The following is a 22,243-nucleotide window of genomic DNA, read 5'->3' on the forward strand; positions in this document are numbered from 1 at the left end:
TCAAAGGACATTGCTGTCCTGCCATCCTCTCTCTTGATCTCCAGAGCAGGGGTTCTCGACGGTAGCGGCATAGGAAGCAGCATGGGTTGCTTGTTTTCAAACCATGCTTTGAGAACAATTGCTCTGAGGAAATCAGATATCCTTGTGTTTTGTTTTAGTAATTTTACCTGGTGTGGTATTTTGTTTTCAGGATCCAAGCGTATTCTTGTTGTTGTCACCTTCTTGTCTACCTTCCATCCAGAGTATTTTGGGAGCCAATGCAAGCCACCTCATCTCTCTATCTCTTCCTCTTCTTGGTGTTTATTTTCATTATAGCACTAATGCAGCCTGGATGTTCTCTCTCTCCTTGTAATTTCAGAAGCTTTAGGTCATTCTATTGAATTTTCTGACCCCTGAATCTGGAAATATTTTATTGAATTATTAATTCAGGGAAAAATACTTATGGTTCATGGTCCTTATAAAAGAAGAATTATATCAGACAAGATAACAGACAAGGAAGGTTCTATTCATAACTATTGCAATAAGGACCAAGACTATTACAATACAGGAGAAAGACTGAACTCAACCCTGAGCGAAGGAACTGCAGGGGAGTTTAAAGGGCTGCCGTGAACTACTGCAAAAACACTGGGGAAAGGTAGACAAGTAACTGGTGAATCCAACTAAGTCATCTTTGCTGATTGGTTCTTATCACAGTCAATCTTCTTACTCCCCTCCCACAGAAACTGGCAGACAAGGGCACCAGTTCTCTTGATTATTAAATTTCAAAGAGATACTCCTGAGTCCTCAACAAAGACATACCTGGGTTGTAAAAGAGTTACTAGGCTAATGAAAGGTTGACACCATAAAGGGCAGAAATGCTCTAAGAAAAAGGAGGTAGAGGAATGATCCTCTGGAAGAAACCAGTCTAAATGTTGTTCAAGTTGAGAGGAAGTTTAAGGCTACCATCCTCATAGCTACTCACCATTCTGGTGACTTATATTTTACAAAAGAGGATACTAAGGTCTAAACAAGTAGTTATTTCAGGGGTGTCTGTGTGGTACAGTCGATTAAGCATCCAGTTCTTGTTTTGGGTTCAGATCGTGATTTTAGGATCATGAGATTGAGCCCCACGTTGGGCTCTGGGCTCAACACAGTCTGCTTGAGTTTCTCTCTCCCTCTGCCTCTCCTCTCTACAGTCTCTCTCTCTCTCTTTTTCTCTCTCTCCCTTTCAAATAAATAAAGAAATCTAAAAAAGAAGAAGATGATGATGATGATGAAGTAGTCACTTCATGAAGAAAACACAGCTAGTCAGTGGCGTCTTCCCACACCCTTCCTCTCTGCAGTCAGTTTTCCATTTTACTTTGTCATATGATGTTTTATACAACATCCCCCCTCCATTTTTCCCTCTTCCTTTTTCCTGTCTCTCTCTCGAGTGTTCACCAAAGTCCCCCATCAGTCACCTTGATGTCTTGTCCCTACACCTTCTGCCAACTGCCCCTCAGGGTCCAGCTTCCACTTCTGAGCATCTCATTGTGGGCAGCATTGACTTCCTGTGCTGTATCTCTTAGAACCTAGGCACTGTCCTGCTTGGGGCCCAGGCCCTACGTGACTCTGGAAGTGAGGCATGGTCCACGTGGTCCTGAACGCAGACTCTGTCACACATGAATTATGCTTGGGAAATTTACTTAACATCTCTGAGGATCAGTTCTCATTTTCAAAATGAGGTTGCTGTGAAAATGAGACTAGGTAATTCACATAGTGATTAGCACAGTGCTTGTCATGTAGACATACTGCTTAAATATTTGCCATTGTTAGCATTCAAGTCCATAAGAAAAGGAGACTGGACACAATTTAACTCTCAGCACCCAAATCAGTAAATATCAATTTCATTTTTTTTTTAATTTTTGAACAGTTCTAATCCTTTACGTTGTCTTTGCCCTGCCCTCTCCTTGTTTCTGTTGAAGGTGCTGCTTTTCTCCTGTTGCTAGAAGGACATGATATTGCACATCAGTAACTAATAGCCATCTTCTGAAAGCCAAAAAGGAAGAGCACTCTGGATTTTCTTATAACACAGAAGCTGTGTGCACCCATCCCCTCTCCTGACCCCCCTCCTCTTGCCAGCCCCAGCTACACCTCAGGTTCCTTAGGACATGTCTCCTTCACCCCAACCCTTTCCCGCTATCTGACTCTTCTGCCTGGAGGTGGGCTGAACCTATTTTGTATGAGCTTCAGTGTCTGGGGGCAGGAGGTTTTGTTACTGTTTATTACCCTTGCTGTTGTTCCCTTTGCAGTAGTGTGAAATTTGGACTGTAGCATGAGATCCCATGGGGTAAGTTTACAAACACACCCCATGGTTTGCTCTGGGGCTGCAATGTCCCGGACACCATGCCAGCAATGCCCTCTCAAAACTCCTTTTGGCATGTTCAGATCTCCTTTTAAGGTCTTTATTTTTCCCCATAAATTACTCAGAATCCATCAGCATTTGAAGCCAGTTAGATGGGGCATCCTGAATTAACCTATAACTTTATCATTATTAATAATCAAGTCGTGGGGGAAAGAAGAGAAGATCCCCAAATGACTGGTGGCAGTCCCTGGCATATGCATACACTTACTTTTAGGAGGCAGTGTTGAGTCCCAGGTCAAGCTAGATCAGTCTGCCTAGACCACACTCTGCTCTATCATTGGCTTTATGAGTCGACTTTAGGCATTGAACTTCTCTATCCTTCAGCTTCCCTATCTACACAGCCAGTAACAGTGCTTATTATTCCAGTGTGCCCAGGGGCTCACACATATGAAGTGCTCAATAAATATCACTGCCTTCCCTCTTGAAAACAATGTCCTCCTCTAAACTCTCTCTGATGGCCTTTCTTCTCCCCGATTACATGCTGTATGCCTATCACTTATTTTTTAGAGGTTTCCAGTTTAACTCAAGGGCACATTTTAAAATCTTAAAACAATGTTAACTCTTCCTTATATAAGGTTTCCCTTTAACCACCCAGAGGAATTCATTTTTAAGGATATAAATTGATAGTTGTGGGCTAAGAAGTAATTTTTTAAAATTTCCTGTACTATGTTCTCACAACCTATGATATAATTCAAATCATCTGCTAGTTAGAATTCACTGATATAGAAATGGGGCTTGTTGCATTTTGTCCCCAATGTTCTGGTTAATATTCAGTGCCCAGAACAGTGATGGTCAAGGGAACTAGAGCTCCTTGGCTCTGGCTCTGGTGAAGGGCAGGTGGTGCCTAATAGATGTAGGATATAGCAGTGGAGGGGAAGGAGACGGTTGGGTTAGAGTCCACCTTGGAATCCAGTTACCTTCAAATTTGCAAAACACACAGTCCACAAATCTCTCCATGATTTTACCCTCCTGTGCCATCTAAAGGATGATCTGGTGTTCTCATGAAGGCCAAGCCCTTCTTGGCCTGCCCCTTGGGCCTATTAGTAAGATTTCTGTCACTAAGTGAAATACACACCTTAAGGACTCTCAGTAGGAGTGTTCCAGTTCTTCTACTCACATCTAGAGGGGAAAAGATTATTTCTGGCCATCCTCCTTCAAAATGAAGCTTTATGGATGTTCCTTAGACTCAAGGGCATGATCAGCACATTCTAGGACTCCTTCTTAAACTGCCATCATTTTAATATCCATCTGGCATTTTCTCCTAACTCCAGTAAGACAGCCCTCTGGCTTTAATTACTCAGGATGACGAACTTCTCCAGGCTTGGAGTCCACAGCTTTAGGGAACTGTTTACGGATGTACTACCCTAGGGGCTTGTGAGAGGATGAAAGAAAGTGCTCATTCTTAACTTCTCTTTTCCTAGGAAATCGACACATTTGAAAAATAGGTAGCAGATATCTCAATAAAATGTGAGCCCCAAATATTGCTCTAGTCCTGTGGCACTCACTGCATGCTTTAAGGATGGATTATGTAAACTAAGCATTTAGATCTGGAGCTGTCTGTGTTGGATGATTTTCTGATCCTTTTCTCTGTGGCAGGCTCCGAGTCTAACAGCAGCACAGGCTCCTCGGGGTCTCTGCCCCGCACCCACGCACCCCTGCAGAGTGCGCCCCTGGCTGCGGGCGTGGCCACTGGCTCTCCCAGCTGTTTGCCCTATCCTGAGAGTGGAGCAGGGGGCCAGCCAGCCCCCAGCACCAGCTACATCCTCCTTCCCCTGGAGGCTGCGACAGGCATCCCGCCAGGAAGCATCCTTCTCAATCCGCATACAGGTTAGTTCCTTACCGCTGCTATGGCAGGGACTCAAGATCAGAGTTTTGTTTTTGTGTTTGCGCTTATAAATTCTTCAGCAAGTTTTCTTAAAATTCCTGAGCAGAAGAGTTATGTGCATAAACCACTGGGTAGGGTCTTAGTTTAGGAAGAGCAGATCTATAGTTGTAATCTCTTTCTGTATATTGATATCAGTATTGATATGTGGTTATAAATACAGATTATTCCCAGAAATATCCACTTTTCCCTCTGTCCCTTTTGTGTTGACCATAGTGTGTCTCAGGTATTCCTGGGAGCTAAGATCAGTAACCATAAAATGATGATCTGGGAAATAACTGTGTTGTATTTCGCAGAATATTGTGTTTCACAGACTAAATATCAGGATAGCCTCTTATTATGTCAAAAGTGTTTTTGCATCCAAAATACTTCATGAACTTGAGATATCAGTTGGGACACACAGCAGATTCTTACCTCTAGAAGTTGTGCTCTTGTGTTAGAACTTCACACAGTCCCACCCCTGGGGAATAAGGAATAGCAGTGAAAAATAGGACATAGAAAAAAAAAAAAAAAAGGACATAGGGAGCTAATTCTTATGCATGTTAGTGACCCTACAACTAGACTGGTTTTGGTGAGGTTTGGAAAATTGGTAACTTCATGATGATCATTTTTCCCCCCATGATCAATGGTTCTTTACTTTTTAAATTCTCTAGTGGTCAGTTAATTGCTACACTGATTCCGAAGAACCCAGAGCATTGGGCAAATAGACTAACAAGCATGTGCCTCATGGGGGAAACTTTTTAACCAGGGGCAATTATGCCCAAGCCTTCTATCTACCAACATTTTGATTATTATGACTGAGGGAGAAAGGGGCTGCTACTGGCATCTAAGAAGTTAGAGGTCAGAGATGCTGCTAAACATTTAACAATGCATGGGACAGCCCCTTCCAACAGAGAATTATCCAGCCTAAAATATCAGTAGTGCCATGGCTGGGAAGTCCTGGGATAGAAAGCTTGACATTGACCAGTCGCCTCTTTGGAAGCCTTTATAAGTAATTGGGAAAAAAAAAATTTTTTTTGAATTGTCTCTGAATATGTCTGAGTTTGGTTTCGATGATTCCAGAGTATTTCCGTGATTAGCTAAACTTAGAAAGGAAAAGTGAATGAGAATTTCATAAAAGCAATCTGACTCAATCTTTTCACGTATATAGCACTACTCGTAATTAGGAAATTCAGAGAAACATGAGAATGATAGTAAAATAGTTACTTGAATAATTGCCACATTTTCATGAAAACATATGGCACAATCTCAAGGCATGGTGTTTGATTGAGACATTTTGAAAATGCCATAAGCTTGAGGGAAAAGAAGGCATAATCATTTTATTGAAAACCATTTGAAAGCTTTCAGAATAGATACTTCTAAGGAGAATATTAGATTGCTTTTATTTTATTTGGATCATTGTAAGCACTAAAAGGAAATTAAAAGAAAACCAGGATTACAGTCATTACTCTGGGCACTGATCAAAGTATGGTCTGACTCCATTGGCTTAAATCCCTTCATTTTTAATTGAGACGGAGAGTTTGCAGACAAGAGTACACACAGGCATTAGTTTTGAGTCATTTGTTTTAATCAAAATTGCTGTGTTTCAAAAAAGCTCAACAGAATATTTTTTAGGGTATAATGAAGAAATATTATTTGTAATGATATAATGGTTGTGCATGTGTTATGTGTATATTATCATGTGTAATCTCAGTTGTAGAAAAAGAAAGAAAGTGCTTTCTGGTGCCAAGTCCCAATTCTTATTCATTGGATCCAGTCATTTAGAGCTGTTATCAAAATATCTCCTTTGAAAAAGGATCCGAACTGAGGGAAAGGGTCTAATAACACTGTCAGGCAGCTTCTCTGTACACACTTCTGTGATCTGACAAATGCCTGCCATTAAAATATCCCAAGACCAAAAGGAAAATACATTGATGTATTCTATACCATGGTTGAGTGGTGGGATGGAAGGTGAATGATGTTTCTTCTTTCCTAGAATCTGTTTATTTTTGTAAAATGAAAATATGTGTGTGGGTGTATGTGTGTAAGATCCCATCATTTATCATGTATACATATATGTGTATCTGTCTATCTATGGTGTGCATGTGAGCATGTCTGTCTGTCTATCTATCCATCCATCTATCTATTCATCTATCTATCTAATCTCTTATGACTCTACTACTGAAACTAGAAATTTGCCACCTTTGGACTGGAACTCATCTTTCTCTGTCATGGCTGTGAACTCCTGAAATCCATACCTCTCCCCTTCCCTAAATATGTGGTAGAAATTCTTTGGTGTTTAGGATCCAACAGCATATGACTACTCTCCTTCTTGTGTGAATAGCCCTTGGATTCATTTCCCTGTTACCAGCTCATTTATGAGATCGTTGTGGGAAGGAGCCATCCTTGGCTAATTACACTCGAGTGGATAACAAAGTAGTCTTAGACACTGTGCTCAGTAATTATAGAGTACTGAAATAGTATCTACTACTCATTATATGTTGATGTGCATAATAGAACAGTTTTGGGGTTTTTTGTTTGTTTGTTTGTTTGTTTGTTTTAATCTAACATATTTGATAATGTGGTCCAGGTCTGAAACTATGATAAAATACCTGCCTTTTCATTTTTCTTTTTAATTTCAGTACAGTTGATACACAATGTTACATTAGTTTTAAGTATGCAACATAGTGATTCAACTTCTCCATGTGTTACACTCTGCTCACCACAGTGTAGCTGCCATCTGTCACCATACAGTGCTGGTATAGTGTCATTGACTATATTCCCTTTGCTGTGTCTTTTATTCCCATGACTTATTCATTCCATAGCTGGAAGACTGTGCCTCCCATTCTTCTCCTCCCATTTTGCCCATCTCTTCATCCCCCTTCCCTCTGGCAATCGCCAGTTTGTTCTCTGTATTTATAGGTCTGATTCTGTTTTTTGTCTGTTTTTTCATAAAGTATCTGTTTTTAGCAAGCAGAAGACAAGCAGTAAGTTGAGAACACCAAGGTGCCTGCCGGTCATGTCTATCTACCAAATGAAACAAAATGAAACTTCCTTTGTCAGCACAATTAACTTGGCTCTCCCTAAGCACCAAATATTTGACATCCTGAAACCAACCCATCCACATATATTCCCCCAGTTCCCCAAATGCAATCACAACATTTTATTTCGTCTAGCCTTAGACTCAGCTCTCCCCCGGTCTGTTTCTAACTCAGGACCTCTGGCCTATCCTTTCTTTGCTCTTCAGGCGTCTGGAGGAGTGAGCCACTGCAGAGGAAAACAGAGTTTTCCCCATATAATGTTCTCATCCTCACAAGGCAAGCCTGGGTTTGACACTTGAGTTTGATCTTCTTCCTGCTGTCTTGGACTTGGTCTCGTTTTGGAAATTTTTAGCAGAAAGTTCATCTTTGTTTGGCTATTTTCTTTCAATTTAGAGCTATCCGGAGATGCCAATAGGCATGAACATCCCCCAAGTACTCATTAATCCGCCTATCTGTTGTTTTGCCATTTTGCTTTGCCTTCATCTGGTGCACATTCACGAGTGTGTGATGTAAGGGCATGCCATCGGCTGGGACTTTGCTCTGAGCAGCTTTTTTAGGGCTCATCTCTTTCAAATGTTCCTGATGGGTTCTCCTAACACTACACTTGGTATTTCCCATGGGCTTACCAGCACCTATTTATCCACACCACTTCTACCTCCTTCTTAAATGTGCCATAAAGTTTTTGTGTGTGACGTGTCTGTCAACGTGTCTTTGTGAGATCTGAATTAACCTTCATCTGTCCATAATCAGCGTGCCCTTATGATTTCACTGATCACCTTCTGAGCACAAGGAAAGGAAAACCTCTTTTTCTTCTTGCTCTATCTCTTTAAATAAATTCCCTTCTGCCAAGTTCATGGCAGAAATGTTTTGGTGTTAGAGACCAAGAGCATTTGATTACTTTGCTTTTAATTTGGGGTTCATTTCCTCATTATAGGTGTATTCATAAGCTCTTTGTGGGGAGGGATCAGACTCAGGTTTTTTGGTTTTGATTTTGTTTTGCATCCTCAGAATGGATAACCAAGTCTTAGTCCTCTTGCAGGGCTCAGTAATTATATAATGGTGCAGAAATATCCACTGCATGAGATGCCTGGGTGGTACAGTACCTTAAGCATCCAACTCTTGGTTTCTGCTCAAGTTGTGATCTCAGGGTCCTAAGATCAAGCCACACATCGGGCTTTGCCCTTAGCGGGGAGTCTACTTAAGACTCCCCCCTCCCTCTGCTCCTCCTGCTTGCTCTCTCTCTCTCTCTCTCTCTCAAATAAATAAAACCTTTAGAAAATAATATCTACTGCACATTATTCATGCTGGTGTGGAGAGTGGGGAAGTATTCCACCTAAGGCCATGTATTGAGGGGAATAAGCACTTGGCCAGTTCGTGGCAGCCCGGCTTGCCTGCACCCTTTACAGGTGCCAACACACATGCTGCGCCTGCTGGGCAGGCTCTCACAGTTTTGGACACGAAAACCTGTTCTAATCTGGATAGTCCTAGGGGCCAACAGTCTTTCTTTACCCTTCGGTCTTCAGCAGCTGTCATTCAAACTAATTGCCTGTATCCAGTTGTAATTGCTTCTGGATTGGCAGAAATGGCAGCATCCAGAGAAGCCATTGTTGCCTGATTTGAAAACCAACAGTCGCCGGTCCTGACTCTCTTAGGAAATGGTGTCTCTTCCCTTCCCTGGTGGCCATCTTACTTGTTTGATTCTCTCACATCTTTCTGCTTCTCATTTGTGACCATAAAAGCAGTCTTCTCTTCTCTTTTCTCTTCAAGAAGAACCTGCCATCTCTTTCTACCCAAAGGAGTTCTGAGTACTTTTCATATGCAATTATTTGGAAACGTTTCTTTTGCCTTATTCATAGCACATTAGTAATATTTCACACAGAGGATCTCAAATTTATCAAAAAGGACATCTGAATAATTTATGGTTATGTTTTTTACCTTATTTATGGTTCGTTTTTCATGCTACCTTACTTCTCACTGGGGTAAATTGGAAGTCATAGAAAATATAATAAAGATCATTTTATTTTTTCCATCTGTGTGTGTGTGTGTGTGTGTGTGTACACAGAATGAGACTGATTTTGAAATGGTTTCTTATGAAGTTGCTGTGAAGATTTTTTTAAATGCTAGGTATCTAAAATTTTCCTCTTTGTGTAATACAAAAAAATTTTCCTCTTTGTGTAATACTAATTCTTAGTGGGGCTAAGAATTAGAACATTAAATGGGCTGATAGAGTTTAGGAAATTGAACCATTTCTTTTCATTTTTTCCCAAATTGAGGCTTTGGGGAGAAAAAAAAATGGGCTGCAGATTTTAAATCCAGAAGAAAGTTATTTTTGAAAAAAGAAAAAAGTATTTAAAACAAATGTAGCTAAAATTAAATGACAGTGATAGGAAAACAAGTGTCTATGAAGAACATTAACATTTTTTTTAAATACCTCTAAATTTAGTCATTGTTCTGTGACTATAATTCCGGCACATTTGCTTTTTCCATCATGGCCCATTGTGATTGGTTATGAAACTGTTGTCAGAACTTCCTTAGTTCATGAATATGCAGCATTTAAGGGTTTCACGTTGCACACACACAAGTGTATTTGTGTATATAGGCACACCAAGCTCCCATTTCAGTTCTTGATAGGGCTGAAACCAAGTCCTGGGAGCCACAATCTCACTGTTTGCCTTCCAAACTGATTCTAAAATATTTTCTCACCCTATTTTGTAAAACCCACGTACCCGGCCTATAGCCTTGGCAGGTATTTGAATGTGTGAACACCTGTGCAAAAACTACCTGGAAGGAGACATAGGACATGACTAGTCTCCCGGGAGCCTCCCTCTTGCCCCCCTGAGTGGTCCTACTCCTCTGACTTTCATTACCAGTAAGTTCTGCCTGACCTTGAATGTATTAGAAATGCAGATGCACATTTCCCTAATAGCCGCCCTTTGGGGACTGGTTTCTTTCACTCGGTGTGTATTAGCTAATTATCCCCCGTTTTATAGCAGTCTGTTCTTGTTGGATAGCATATATTTTTTCCCACTAGAACGCTGTTTCACTTGGGTCAGTTTTTTTTTAATTTTCACTCTCTGACCTGTTCTGTTTTGTTGCTAATTTTCCTCACATCACTGATGGTCTTGTTATTTTTCATATATATTATTAATGAAAAGGGCTGCGTTCTTCAGCCATCCCATGCTGCCTATGCTGGATAACAGTGTTCTTGAGACCCCCACATACCCAAATTATGTAAGGGGAGGCTTTCAAATATGTGCTTGAGAGTTTAGCAAGCCGCCTCTGACATCCCCTGAATGCGAATCAGAACATTCTGATTTTTTGCATGCTTTACCTGTCAGGCCTGGGTGTGATTCCACCTTAAATCATGGCCCCCTCCCCTCCTGACTTCTCACGTGTTAATGATTTGTGATTATGATTGGATTGTTGTCATCATCCCCTCATTTAGCATGCACACATTATGGAAATTTGGGTACTGCACTGAAGTTACTTGGTGTGATGGGAAGTGAAGGGACTCATTCTGACCAGGGCCATTCCCTGACTCTCACGTGCTGCTTTGGCCTTTCTGAGTGAGTTGCTTGGTCCATGAGGGCCCTAATCCTTTTGTCTCTAAAGTGGAATGAGATTACTTGTCTGTGGGGTCATTGAAGAGCAGACAGTGTGTGTAATGTGCCTGTCCCCGTGCTTGCCACACTGGACCTTGATTGGTTCTCCTACTTTTCTCTCCTCTTTCCCTCTCTTCCCTCTGGGCTCCTTCTGCTCCTTTTTTCCTATAACCTTTCTGCTGGGCCTTCATTGGCTCCCCTACAACACAGGGAGAGGATACTCTCCTTCCTCCCAGAGTCATGCTGGGGATCCAATGATACCATTTTGCAAACCATAAAATACTCCTCGAATAATAGTAATAATAGTAGTGAGCCGTGCCATTATTTCAAAAGGGAAAACAATGTATATTTGCTTCACCATCAGGAGATGATGCTGTGAAGCTTTTATTATGCATCATCTTTAGAACCAGAACCCCTGCGTGCTCCCTGCCGTGTCTGTCTAGAGAAGCGAGGGTGTGGATGTGATCGGTTCTGTTGTGTATCTATCGGTTGAACTGATCACCATTCTGAGCTGGTGACAAGGCTGGTGGAAGCAAAGCAAATGTATTGGTAAATAACGTGTAACCCAGTGTAGCCGGAATTCTGTAAAGGGGAAGCAGCCCTATCTCCCAGTGTATGTTAGCTTGCTGATAACAGTGAGGTGCGGGCAGCAAACATGCGGCTTCACGAAGATTGCTTCTCCACAGGTTTCTTCACTGGGCGCCACTGTACACAGATGTTCTTGGCTTTAGCAAATCTCTCTGAAGGCAGTGGGTTTATTTGTTTCTTCTTAAACTGTTGTGGGCTCACACCGTTAGCTGGCTTAGCCGGACAGGTCATCAACGGGAAAGCCTTCATGACAGCGAAGGTACTGGTGTCCTAGATCTCCACCACCCTGCCCCTTTACCTCAGGTTACTTGTTGCATATCTATCAGTGTGGTTCTTTGTGCTAAAGCAGAGACTGAGAAGATCACCTGAACCCAGCTGCAATTCCATTGCAGGGCAGCCCTTTGTGAATCCTGACGGAACCCCTGCAATATACAACCCCCCCACCAGCCAGCAGCCCCTGCGAGGGGCGATGATGGCGCCGTCCCAGCAGCCGCCGCCACAACAGCCTTCTCCTCAGCCCCAGCAGCAGGTGCAGCCACCGCAGCCCCATATGGCAGGCCCACTGGTCACTCAGGTAGGAGCTGGTGGGAAGGCAGGGAGGGGAGGTGTTTTAAGACAGGGGCTGCAAAGTCCTCAGAACAGCAAGTGGCACCTAAGAGAGAGGTGACATTTTTTCATTGGGGCCACTTCTACCCACTCATAAATAAGACCTGGCAGCCCCAGAGCCCTTGATAGCAGGTTGGTAAGATTTCGTTTGGATCCTTCAGTTTAGATAGACACGAAGACCCCACCTAGCAACTTGTGTGGTGAGCACACTGCGCTAGGGAAAATGAATGCCAAGTTTTCTCTTAGGTCTAGATGCTATTCTTAGGCATCACAGAGACTGTCTTGGAGACTGAACCCATAACCTCAACGAGGCATTCCTTTCATCTTGATCACTCATTCCCAACACACACTGAGTGCTCCTGTTCACAAAGGGGTAGTACTGAATGCTTTATCAATCGGATGAACAGAATTCAGTTCCTTCTGAGGTGGCCTGCCTCTTCTTCAAGAGATGTAGAATGATCTTCCCTTCCTAGAGCAACACACGGAAATAGCCACAGAAGGCTATAGTGTTCTGAGTAGGTTGCCAGACTGAACCTCGTTTGTAATTTTTTCCCTTACTTTCAGTCTCTGGGCAATATCTTTAGATCCAGTGGATTTGACTAACAACAATAACATCAAAAGTATCACAGTGACTTCTGAAGGCAGTGTTGACTCTGAGCAAACATGCCTCCTGCAAGGCTGGCTGGCTGTGCTTTGCTTGGCATTGACTTTCCATTGGTGGCTGTGGAGCGCACTAAGCTGAGGCAACCAGTAGGGTGGTGTAGGTGGTCTGCTTCCGATAAGCTGGACTTCCTGTGGGATTTCCGCTCCCAGTGCTTCCCTGTTACCTGACCAGCTTTTTCTTTCCTCCAGTCGGTACAGGGGCTGCAAGCTTCCTCCCAGTCCGTGCAATACCCAGCGGTCTCTTTTCCTCCCCAGCATCTCCTGCCTGTGTCTGCAACGCAGCAGTTCCCCATGGTACCGTATTTCATGTGTGCGACCTTTCCCCCGGGAGAGCATGTCCACCAGTTTTATTACCTTCCCATGCAGGGCTGTGTGATGCTGTATGGATGCCCTGGGCTGACTGTAAAGGGGCGTGAGTGAGGGTCTCATTCCAGAACACTGCAGCCCCTCTTCAAAATAATGGTTTCCATTCTGTCATCTGTCCCATGTTTGCTGCTTCTGCAATCGGGTACCGTTTTAAGAATTTACTGACTGAACAGGGATTGAATGTCCTGGGAGTTCGAAGTCAGAAACAGAGAGACACATGAACTTGGTGTGATGGCTTGGGAAACAGCTGGAAGTCAGTTGAGGTGGTTGTCACTCTGTGCTACTGAGGTGGGGGGTTCCCCAAGCTCCCCGGTCCCCCACTCTCCCTTCCTTTTCCCTCAATGTACTAGGCCCTCTTGGACAACGAGAAGGAACATTGTCCCTAAATTTCAGGCCATGCCAGTGAAAAATACTCTCCACTATGTGAAAACACCATAATGGTTCCCTCACTGCCACAGCCATGGGTGATGGTGATACAACCCCTTCTGCCTCTCTCCAGAAGGCAGAGATTTCTGGGAAGCCCCACTGACCTTTCAGGACCAAGGGCACCAAGCCTTCCTTGCTTCAGCACCCTCCTGAGCAGTTCAAACCCTTAATGAAAAAAATAATTATTTGTTTCTATTGAAAGACGGAGATTTGGTCAAATTGTTTGCCATCTCTGATCTTTCTGAGGATTAAAATCTGTTTCCCTTGTTATGTTCTCTTATTGTTCTGGACAGAGAATTCCTTTCTGTTATTGTTTGCAATCTGTATGCTCTCCTTTGCCCACAGTGATGAGCATGTGGCCTCTGCCTGCCCCTGTGTGCCTCTCCCATGACTAGGCTGCTCTTGCCAATTTCCTCTTTGTTTCTGTGCAGAGAGACGACGTGACGACACAGTTCACCCAGATGAATCTGAGCCGACAGTCCTCAGGAGAGACCCCTGAGCCTCCACCTGGTCCTGTCTACCCGCCGTCCCTCATGGCACAGCCAACCCAGCAGCCGAGCTATGTCATTGCCTCTACAGGCCAGCAGCTCCCTACAGCAGGGTTCTCAGGCTCTGGACCTCCCATCTCCCAGCAAGTCCTCCAGCCCCCTCCCTCTCCACAAGGATTTGTTCAACAGCCTCCACCTGCTCAGGTGAGTGGGCTTTGTCCTCACATCTGTGATCTATAGCTTATTCGTCCAGCATCCTGACATCAACATTTCCACCCAGAATTATCACCTGGTCAACCTGGGTGGCTCTTTCTGGTCCATACTGATATTCCCCACCTATAGAACCCGATCTGACCTACTCAGCCATTGTGCAAAGCCGTGGGGGCTCAGAAAGGACGTGTAATGAAACAGACCCAGCTTCGCATGATACAGTGGGGGAGGGTCCCATTTTCCAGGCTCCTGGTATGGGAGCCGCACAGGAGAGCACTCCCTCCCTCACTGGAGCCCCTAGAGAGGGAAAGTAGGAAGGAAGCAGTGAGCTGGCCTCTGGGAGACTTTCAGCTCTCCTCTGCTGCTACTCTGGAAGTGTATTCTTTCCTTAAGCATTTTCTGGAGCTAATCTGGTGCCCCAGGCAGGAACTCTTCTATGAATATAAAGGAGGAAGCTAAAGCGGAGGTCCACTGTCCTTTCCTCTCCCCGGGGGGAAGCGGAGCTCCTGTGTGCTCTCACAGGTAGTCATTAATCATATTTAATTGACTTGAGCATGTAAGACACCACAGATCACTGATTTTTACTGTCTTCTCAAAGACTGATTATCTGTTACTGTTCACCACCAAACATCTCTGGTGCTCTCCTGGGTATCCCTTGCAGAATATTGCAAGTGATTACTGTCAAGATGTAAAATGCACGGAGGCGTTTTCTGGTCCATTTTCAAGGCACACATATCCCAAGCAAATTCCATCCTAATTAAGAAATATTGCATTGGATGAGCTGTTTAAAGTACGGTGTCACCTCTGTATTATTTGTTTCACTGCCTTAACATCTTGAATAAATTATTTTCTTTTCAAGCCATGCAAAACCCTTCACCATGAAATGATTTTCATTCAGTTGTTCATTTTGCTTTGAATGATTAATTAATTGTTCATCTTCAATTGTCTTCTCTGCAGTATTACTTCACCAGTAGGATTTAAGGAGATGTGAAAAAATAATTTTAAGTTCCAGAAGAAAGGGCCTCATTAATATATTAATTATTTTGTTAATGAATTAAATACTTTAAGTTTAATTAATGGGAAAAAATAGTGTAGCTCTTTTGTCCTAAACTGCATCTCAGAATTCTTACCCATTTCTGCTATCAAGGAAAAGAGTTGGCAGAATATTTAATTGAAGAATTTTTTTAAAAGACATTAAAAAAAAATCTTCCTTGATTAATGAATTTCAGTATTAACGCGCTGCAGGAGCAAAGACAACTCAGAAACCCTAGCATGTCTGCAACACAAACACTTTCATCCCTTCTTCAAAAGACTTAGAAATAGAAGGGAGAAGAGTAGAAAAACAAAACCAAACCAAACAGATGTTCATGGTTCATGGTCAGTCTGGCCATGCATGAACTTCTTAGGTACAAGATATATCACATATATAAAAGTCATTGTGAGTTTCAATTTAGTAAACATTTTAAAACGATTACTCAACTATGGGACAATGAAAAGAACTCGAGGTACAGTCCATGGGCATATGGAAATGCATGAAATGTATGCATAAAGCGAACCTATTTAATAGCTATGAAGTCTGCCGTGTCATGTATGCTTTCTGAACACCGCCTAGAAGGTGAAGCAAGAAACACATGGACGAGGCAAAGATGGACTTGTAGAAGGTGGTGGAGAAGATATTTATTAATATGGCTTCTTCTTTTTCTCATTTATTTCTTGCCTCTCCTAACCTCCTCACTCATATTTTGGTTCTCTGTGTTTTAAAATATACATACTTGGAAATATACATTTTCTCCTTTGGGAGTTATGCTTACTCTTTTCTCCCTTCCAACCTTGCATTTGGATCCTTTGAAGACTCCTCCTAGCCCCACTCAGCACCTTCCTCTCTGGGGGAGGATGATGATGAGCCCAGAGCCCATGTCCCATTTGCTTCATGATTGGAAGCTGGAATTGCTAAGAGATGGCCAGTGCTCTGCCTGGGAGAGGTACTGGATGAAGGTTATCAAACCTCTAACCCAGCCTGCAGGGTGTCAAAGAAGTTAGGGTGGGAGAAAAAAACAAGAACAAAACAGGACCACTGAGTGCTAAAAAATGAGACTCTCCTTCAAGAGGTTATGCTTTCATCCAAACCATTAGTGTTCATCAGGAAATTTTGAAGTGTTTGAACTCTGTCCCTCGTCTCTGAAGGTATTTCGTGTTTCATATTGAATGTGAGAGAAGAGACCAAGGATTGGGTAACATATTTCTGAGCGTCCACTGAATCAAGTCACAGATTTTCCAAAAGGAACAAACTGTTATTCTTCCTAAAGAACATAGAAATAAATAAAAGGCTCATGAATAAATTCCGTAATAGTTGTTCTTGTTCTTAATTTAAGGAAGCATCTAATGTATAATGGTAGTAATCTTTAATAGCTTCATGATTTACCAGAGTGTAAATAAAATCCATTATTACATTAGGGTTCTTTGGGGTTTTGTTGTTATAAACTCCTTACAAAGGAAGGGAGAAACAGGAAGAAAAAAAATAACCATAACCAAAATGTGCAATCAGTTAGTTGCCAAATACTGACCTGTGTTCTCTCAAGACTCGTTCAGTCCCTTATCCTTGGATATCCATATTGCCAGTCAGAAGTAGAATTCATAACAATTCAGGGAACTGCAAAACCGTAGCTCAACACACTCTAAGTTATCTTTTGTTTCTATGTTATGCTAAGTCAGAAAAGGATGACAGATGTGTTTCAATAGCAAGATTGAAATTAAAAAAGTGTTTCTTATTTGACATAATCAAATCAGAAAGTGAAATACTCATGAAAATCACTGTTCTCAAATACAGGTAGCTTGTAATTTTATTCTGTGTATTTGAGAATAGCACTTGTAGGCTGGTCCTAGTGTACCTCTATTTACACTTTCAAGAAGATGATAGAAGAATGGTCAGAAGGCTAGAGATGAAAAATTATTCAAGATCAGTAAGAGAGTAGCCTTAATATAAACGAACTGAGGCAGGCAAGGAAGAATTTTCTTTTTTTTTTTTTAACTTTTTTTAAAAAGATTATTTATTTATTTATTTGACAGACAGAGATCACAAGTAGGCAGAGAGGCAGGCAGAGAGAGAGGAAGAGAAGCAGGCTCCCTGCCAAGCAGAGAACCCGATGCGGGGCTCGATCCCAGGACCCCAGGATCATGACCCAAGCCAAAGGCAGAGGCTTAACCCACTGAGCCACCCAAGTGCCCCAAGGAAGACTTTTTAAATCAAAAGACATTTTGATCGGAATCTTGTTGGAAGTAATTAGAGTATTTTCAATCATTCCTAGTCATTAGAAAGTGACAGTAGGTGGCATAAACATTATTTTAAACATATTTCCTTCTGTCAGATGGAATGTAAATTCTTTTGGATACTGGTGCTGTGCTAATCACTCTGCCAAGTGCTTTGATAGACTTGACCATATTTTGTAATTCCAACCCCTGCTTCTTATAGGCTAGCGATTAGCAGCTTTCACATCTCACTTGTGTTTCCATTAGAAGAACAATTCAAGTTAGACGTAATATTTTAAACTATTATAAACTTTTTGTTGTTGTAGATGACTATTACATGCCTCCCCCCTTTTAAAAAAGACTTTATTTATTTATTTGTTTCTTTGAGAGAGAGTGAGCGAGGGAGTGAGAGCACAAGGGGGCGAGGTGGAGAGGCAGAAGGAGAAGCTGGTTCCCTGCTGAACAGGGAGCTGGATGTGGGACTCTTGATCCCAGGATGCTCGATCATGACTTGAGCTGAAGTCAGATGCTTAATCACCTGAGCCTCCCAGGCACCGCTGTTTCATTCACTTTTGTTTCACTTTGAAGACACAAAATCCAGTGTTTTAAGACAACAACCGTTGTGTTGTTCAGGGCTAGGTCAGCGACTAACGCAGGACTCAACTGGGGTGGTTCAGCTCTGCCTTGGACGGTCATGGCTCCGACAGCTTGACTGTAGCTCTAACATCCAAGATGGCCTCACTCCCATGCCTAGAACGTCAGCGTAGCCTGCCCCCTCGGGGTGCCTGTCTTCTCCACATGGCCTCTTTCTCCAGCCGGATGGCAGCTAGCTGTTCGTCCTGGGTGAGCAGAAGTGCAAGTCTTAGGGATCTGGCTTGGCTATGGCATTGGTCAAAGCGAGTCACAGAGCCAGCCCAGATTCAAGGGCTTGGGGAATAGATTTCACATCTTCATGAAAAAGGTAGCATGAACACACACATAGGCCCAGTGGAAGCATTTGCTGGCCAACTTTACAGTCTACTAAGATTATAGTATGTCATGAGATGACCATACATATTTTGCATCAAAAAAGGTTGCTTCTTATACATTTCTCACTCCCTGTGGCTTTTCTCTTTCTTCCACAGATGTCCGTGTATTACTATCCATCTGGTCAATACCCTACCTCAACCACACAGCAGTACCGGCCCCTGGCCTCCGTTCAGTACAGTGCTCAGAGGGCTCAGCAGATGTCCCAGGCAGCACAGCAAGCAGGTACTTGTGGTGTGTTTCCCATGTCCTCCTCTAACCCAGGGATTTTTGCATGTAAATCTCTCCGCTGTCCTCTTTGGATGAATATCCAAGCTTGGCTATTTAAATCGCCACATTTTCCCTTACCCAGACAAGATAACAGAGTGTTGGATTAACTCTGTGTGGAAAAGTAACAGGTGCAAGAAGATGAAGCCCACGTCACTCCAGCACCCCAGACACGCATGCTCAATACAGGCTCCGTGAATTATTTTTGGATCTTCTTAATTTCTTTTAAAGCAGAGGGCCAACCACATCCTTATCTTCCTAGTTCATACCTTTCCTCCCCGCCCCCCCCTTTTCAACCTGAAGAAAATCCTTCCCCTGTTCCCAAGACTAAGGTACCCAATTAGGTTGTCTCCATACTATCCTAAAAAGTACTGTCTTTAGAAGAAGGCCCTAGACACTGCAGCCTGTGTCCCCGGTGGAACTCTTGACTCCATGGCTCACTTTCTCAAGGGCCACACGCCTCCCGCCCAGAGCTTGGCAGCCACTGTGCAGTGGGAAGGGGGGCCGATACACTGTACGAGAGTGAGTAGCAGGTCTCACAGTGAACCGGTCTCTTTCCCTACTGTGTCACACTCCTAATGGCATGCCGGTGCCCAGAGAGCAGCAGGAACCCAGCAGGGCTGAGTGACTTGTGCTAGGGAGAGGCTTGTGTCCTTCCTGCTGACCACTCTGCAGGAGAAATGGCTCATTGCCATGCTGAAGACTGCCCGCCTGGGAGACCCCGCCTTCCGTAAGTAGGTTGTGTGTGACAGCTGCGCTCCCACTGCCTCCTCATTGACTGTTCCACGATCTGAGTTCTATGCTGATTCTATGTATATGCATATGTGATATGTACGGGATATGTGGCATATATGGTAGATGTGCAATTTTTATTAGTGGACAAAACACACAGTCCTGGCCAAGGGTTTACATGAATAACAGACACCCTGAGACTAGGGTGTCAGATTGGAGAAATGATTCAATTCCTCTGTACTGCAGATGGGTATGTGGCCTTTGGTTCATCTCATGACCTATTTAAAGTCTGTGGGAGAAGAATTAGAGAAATACATAACTGCCAGCCAAACCTACTGTTGTCTCAACACTGTAATAGTTTGGGGGGGGGGAATAAACATTGACCTCTGAACTGATTTTACATTTTTATAGTAATAAGAATACGAAAAGTTGATTTTTTAATTTTCTTAAAGATTTCATTTCTTTATTGGAGAGCGGGAGAGAAAGGAAAAAAGGGGGGAAGAGGGAGAAGCAGACTCCCTACTGAGCAGACAGCCTGATGCAAAACTCGATCCCAGCACCCTGAGAACATGACCTGAGCCAAAGGCAGGCACTTACCTGACTGAGCCCCCAGGGGTCCCAACACAAAAGGGTTTTAAGTGATCAGTTATTTTAACTAAAGAGTTTGGTAATATTTTCTCTGATTGTTGGAAAATGTTATTATCTCTATCATGTGGTGGTAGCTATTCTGTCAGTTTAGATATGTATTAAAGGACTGCTTGCATTCCTCCTGCTAATGTTTGTCAGAGAGTTAATTTATGATTTCCTAGCTACTGGTCCAGAGGCTACTGTGAAGTTTCCCTTTTGGTTACCAATGCCTGTAGAAAAAAGATGTAGCTATCGAATGATACTGATTGACCAAATTTTAGCTTACTGCCATTATTTGACAGTTTCCTAAAGAGTTATTTCAGACTTGTGGTGGAGTATATAGTTCCTATGCAGGCATGTGGTTACAAACATTCTGGAACCTACTAAAACCTGAAAACTCCAGATCTGTGTAAGGGCTGAGACAGTTGGATGAACACATTCACTGGGCAACAGATGGAGACTCAGGACAAGCCCCAGTCTCCCCCTAACGCCTCTCCAGTGTCTTCATTGATGCATTTCAATATTAACAAGAATGCTGTGATATTTTTCATCTTTTTAAAAACATTTTGGGAGAATTTAGGGGTGCAGAACCTCCCCCCATCTCACAGAGACCTAACTGGCCCCAACTACATCTCATGGCAGCCTGCAGACATTGACTTGTCTCATGCTCCCACATCACCATGGAAATGCCATCCCCAAGGCAAGGTAATGACACCATCATTAGAAGGGTGCATTTTAAAGTAGTAGAATAGAATTTTTCCCTCAAAATAGAAGTGCTTCGGGTATCAGAGAGATGAGTGGAGTTGAGGTGGTCTGTGGGAACTGGGGAGAAGAGAAAAAGGAAATGATGTGCGAATGATATCCCCCTGGAAGTGACAGCATAGACATATACATGAGACTTTTGAGACCACCACACCCAATCTCAATGCAGTTTCCACCATGGTGTTGAATTTGCTGAAGGCTTGGGAAGACCTTACTAAGAATCACCTCTGCTAATAAAATCCAGGCCATCCAGCTCATGCCAAGGCTCCGGGACAGTATGTAACTACAGCTAGGAGGGCACTTGCTGTCTCTCACTAAAAGAGACTTCCCAAAGGGACGCAGTGGTTCTTTGGGGGAGCTGCAGTTCCTGGAGGAGCTGGAAGATAGGCCCTCGCTATCTGTAAAGCGATCTCAGGACCAGGGGTGGGTGGTCCCATTCCGCAGTGACATCCTGACTCTCTGGGACCAGACCTTCTCCCACCTTCTCCTGGCCTGCATCAAGGGGTTAGACATTAATGCGGAGCCAATTTGCCTCAGTTATAACCAAATGAGAGTTGAATCCTCGTTTGCTTCTTGGCATTGTTCTTAATCTTTATTTAATGGTCATGAAAACATTTCTTCTTTGTCCCCTATTCTTGACCAAATTGAAATCTCTGTAAGTCACGACATCTTTCCTAGGCCTAAAAACTACACACACTGGGTTTTTGTAAAGGAAATTGCATAGTCTGCAACTGGCTAAATAGGCCACTTGAATTACCCTGAGGCCCAATAGGGGGATGTAAATTCTTCCTCCTGGTGATTTTTTGCATTCGACGTTGCCAACAGGTGATAGAGGTGCTCAGCCTCTAGAAGGAGGCGTCACTGGTGGGGGTTACAAACAAGGGTCATTAATGTTCAGAAATTTTGGAGGACTTAAGTGATTGGTTTGAACATGGTATTTGGATTTTGAAGCTACATATCCAGGGAAAGTAAAAGCCATCAATACAGAAGTGTCTCTAATGGGGAAAAATATGTTGTCAATTTAACATCATCAGGTAACCCCAGTAGTGAAGGAAGATACTTTTCTTTACGAGAGCGTTGTTGAAGACCTGAAGCTGTACAGAAAGGTAGTTACCAGGTTCGAGCTAAAAAGACTGTGGTGTTGAAAGCCTTCCAGCCCTGGAAGAATTGTAACTGAGGTTGTCGCACCTCACTTGCAATGGGAATGGGTTTTTCCCCGGGGCTCAAATACTGAAATGGAGTGCCGGTGAGCAAGCTTTCATTTCATCATCTTTTCAGTTTGCTTAGCAGTCAGTTACCATATTGCTATGGTTTTTTATTCTGGTTTAAAAAACTTTTTTTTGTTTGTT

The 22,243-nt window shown here is 43.0% G+C and overlaps 1 protein-coding gene across 50 annotated transcripts in view; it reads left to right on the top strand.

Annotated features, from left to right (window-relative positions):
* ARPP21 (cAMP regulated phosphoprotein 21) overlaps positions 1–22,243 on the top strand; it is a 154,744-nt gene that overhangs the window by 85,492 nt on the left and 47,009 nt on the right. For 27 of the 50 annotated variants that reach the window (XM_082689591.1, XM_082689590.1, XM_082689581.1 and 24 more), the window contains 5 exons: positions 3,980–4,210; positions 11,868–12,049; positions 12,934–13,038; positions 13,968–14,228; positions 18,605–18,731. In XM_082689591.1, coding sequence (XP_082545717.1) covers positions 3,980–4,210; positions 11,868–12,049; positions 12,934–13,038; positions 13,968–14,228; positions 18,605–18,731 — 906 coding nt within the window. Of the gene's footprint in view, positions 1–3,979; positions 4,211–11,824; positions 12,050–12,933; positions 13,039–13,967; positions 14,229–18,604; positions 18,732–22,243 lie in introns of those variants that run through there. The other 23 variants (XM_082689597.1, XM_082689605.1, XM_082689601.1 and 20 more) reach the window with 4 other exon arrangements.

Source organism: Mustela nivalis, assembly GCF_964662115.1.
Source record: "Mustela nivalis genome assembly, chromosome: 1".
NCBI classification, from domain to species: domain Eukaryota; kingdom Metazoa; phylum Chordata; class Mammalia; order Carnivora; family Mustelidae; genus Mustela; species Mustela nivalis.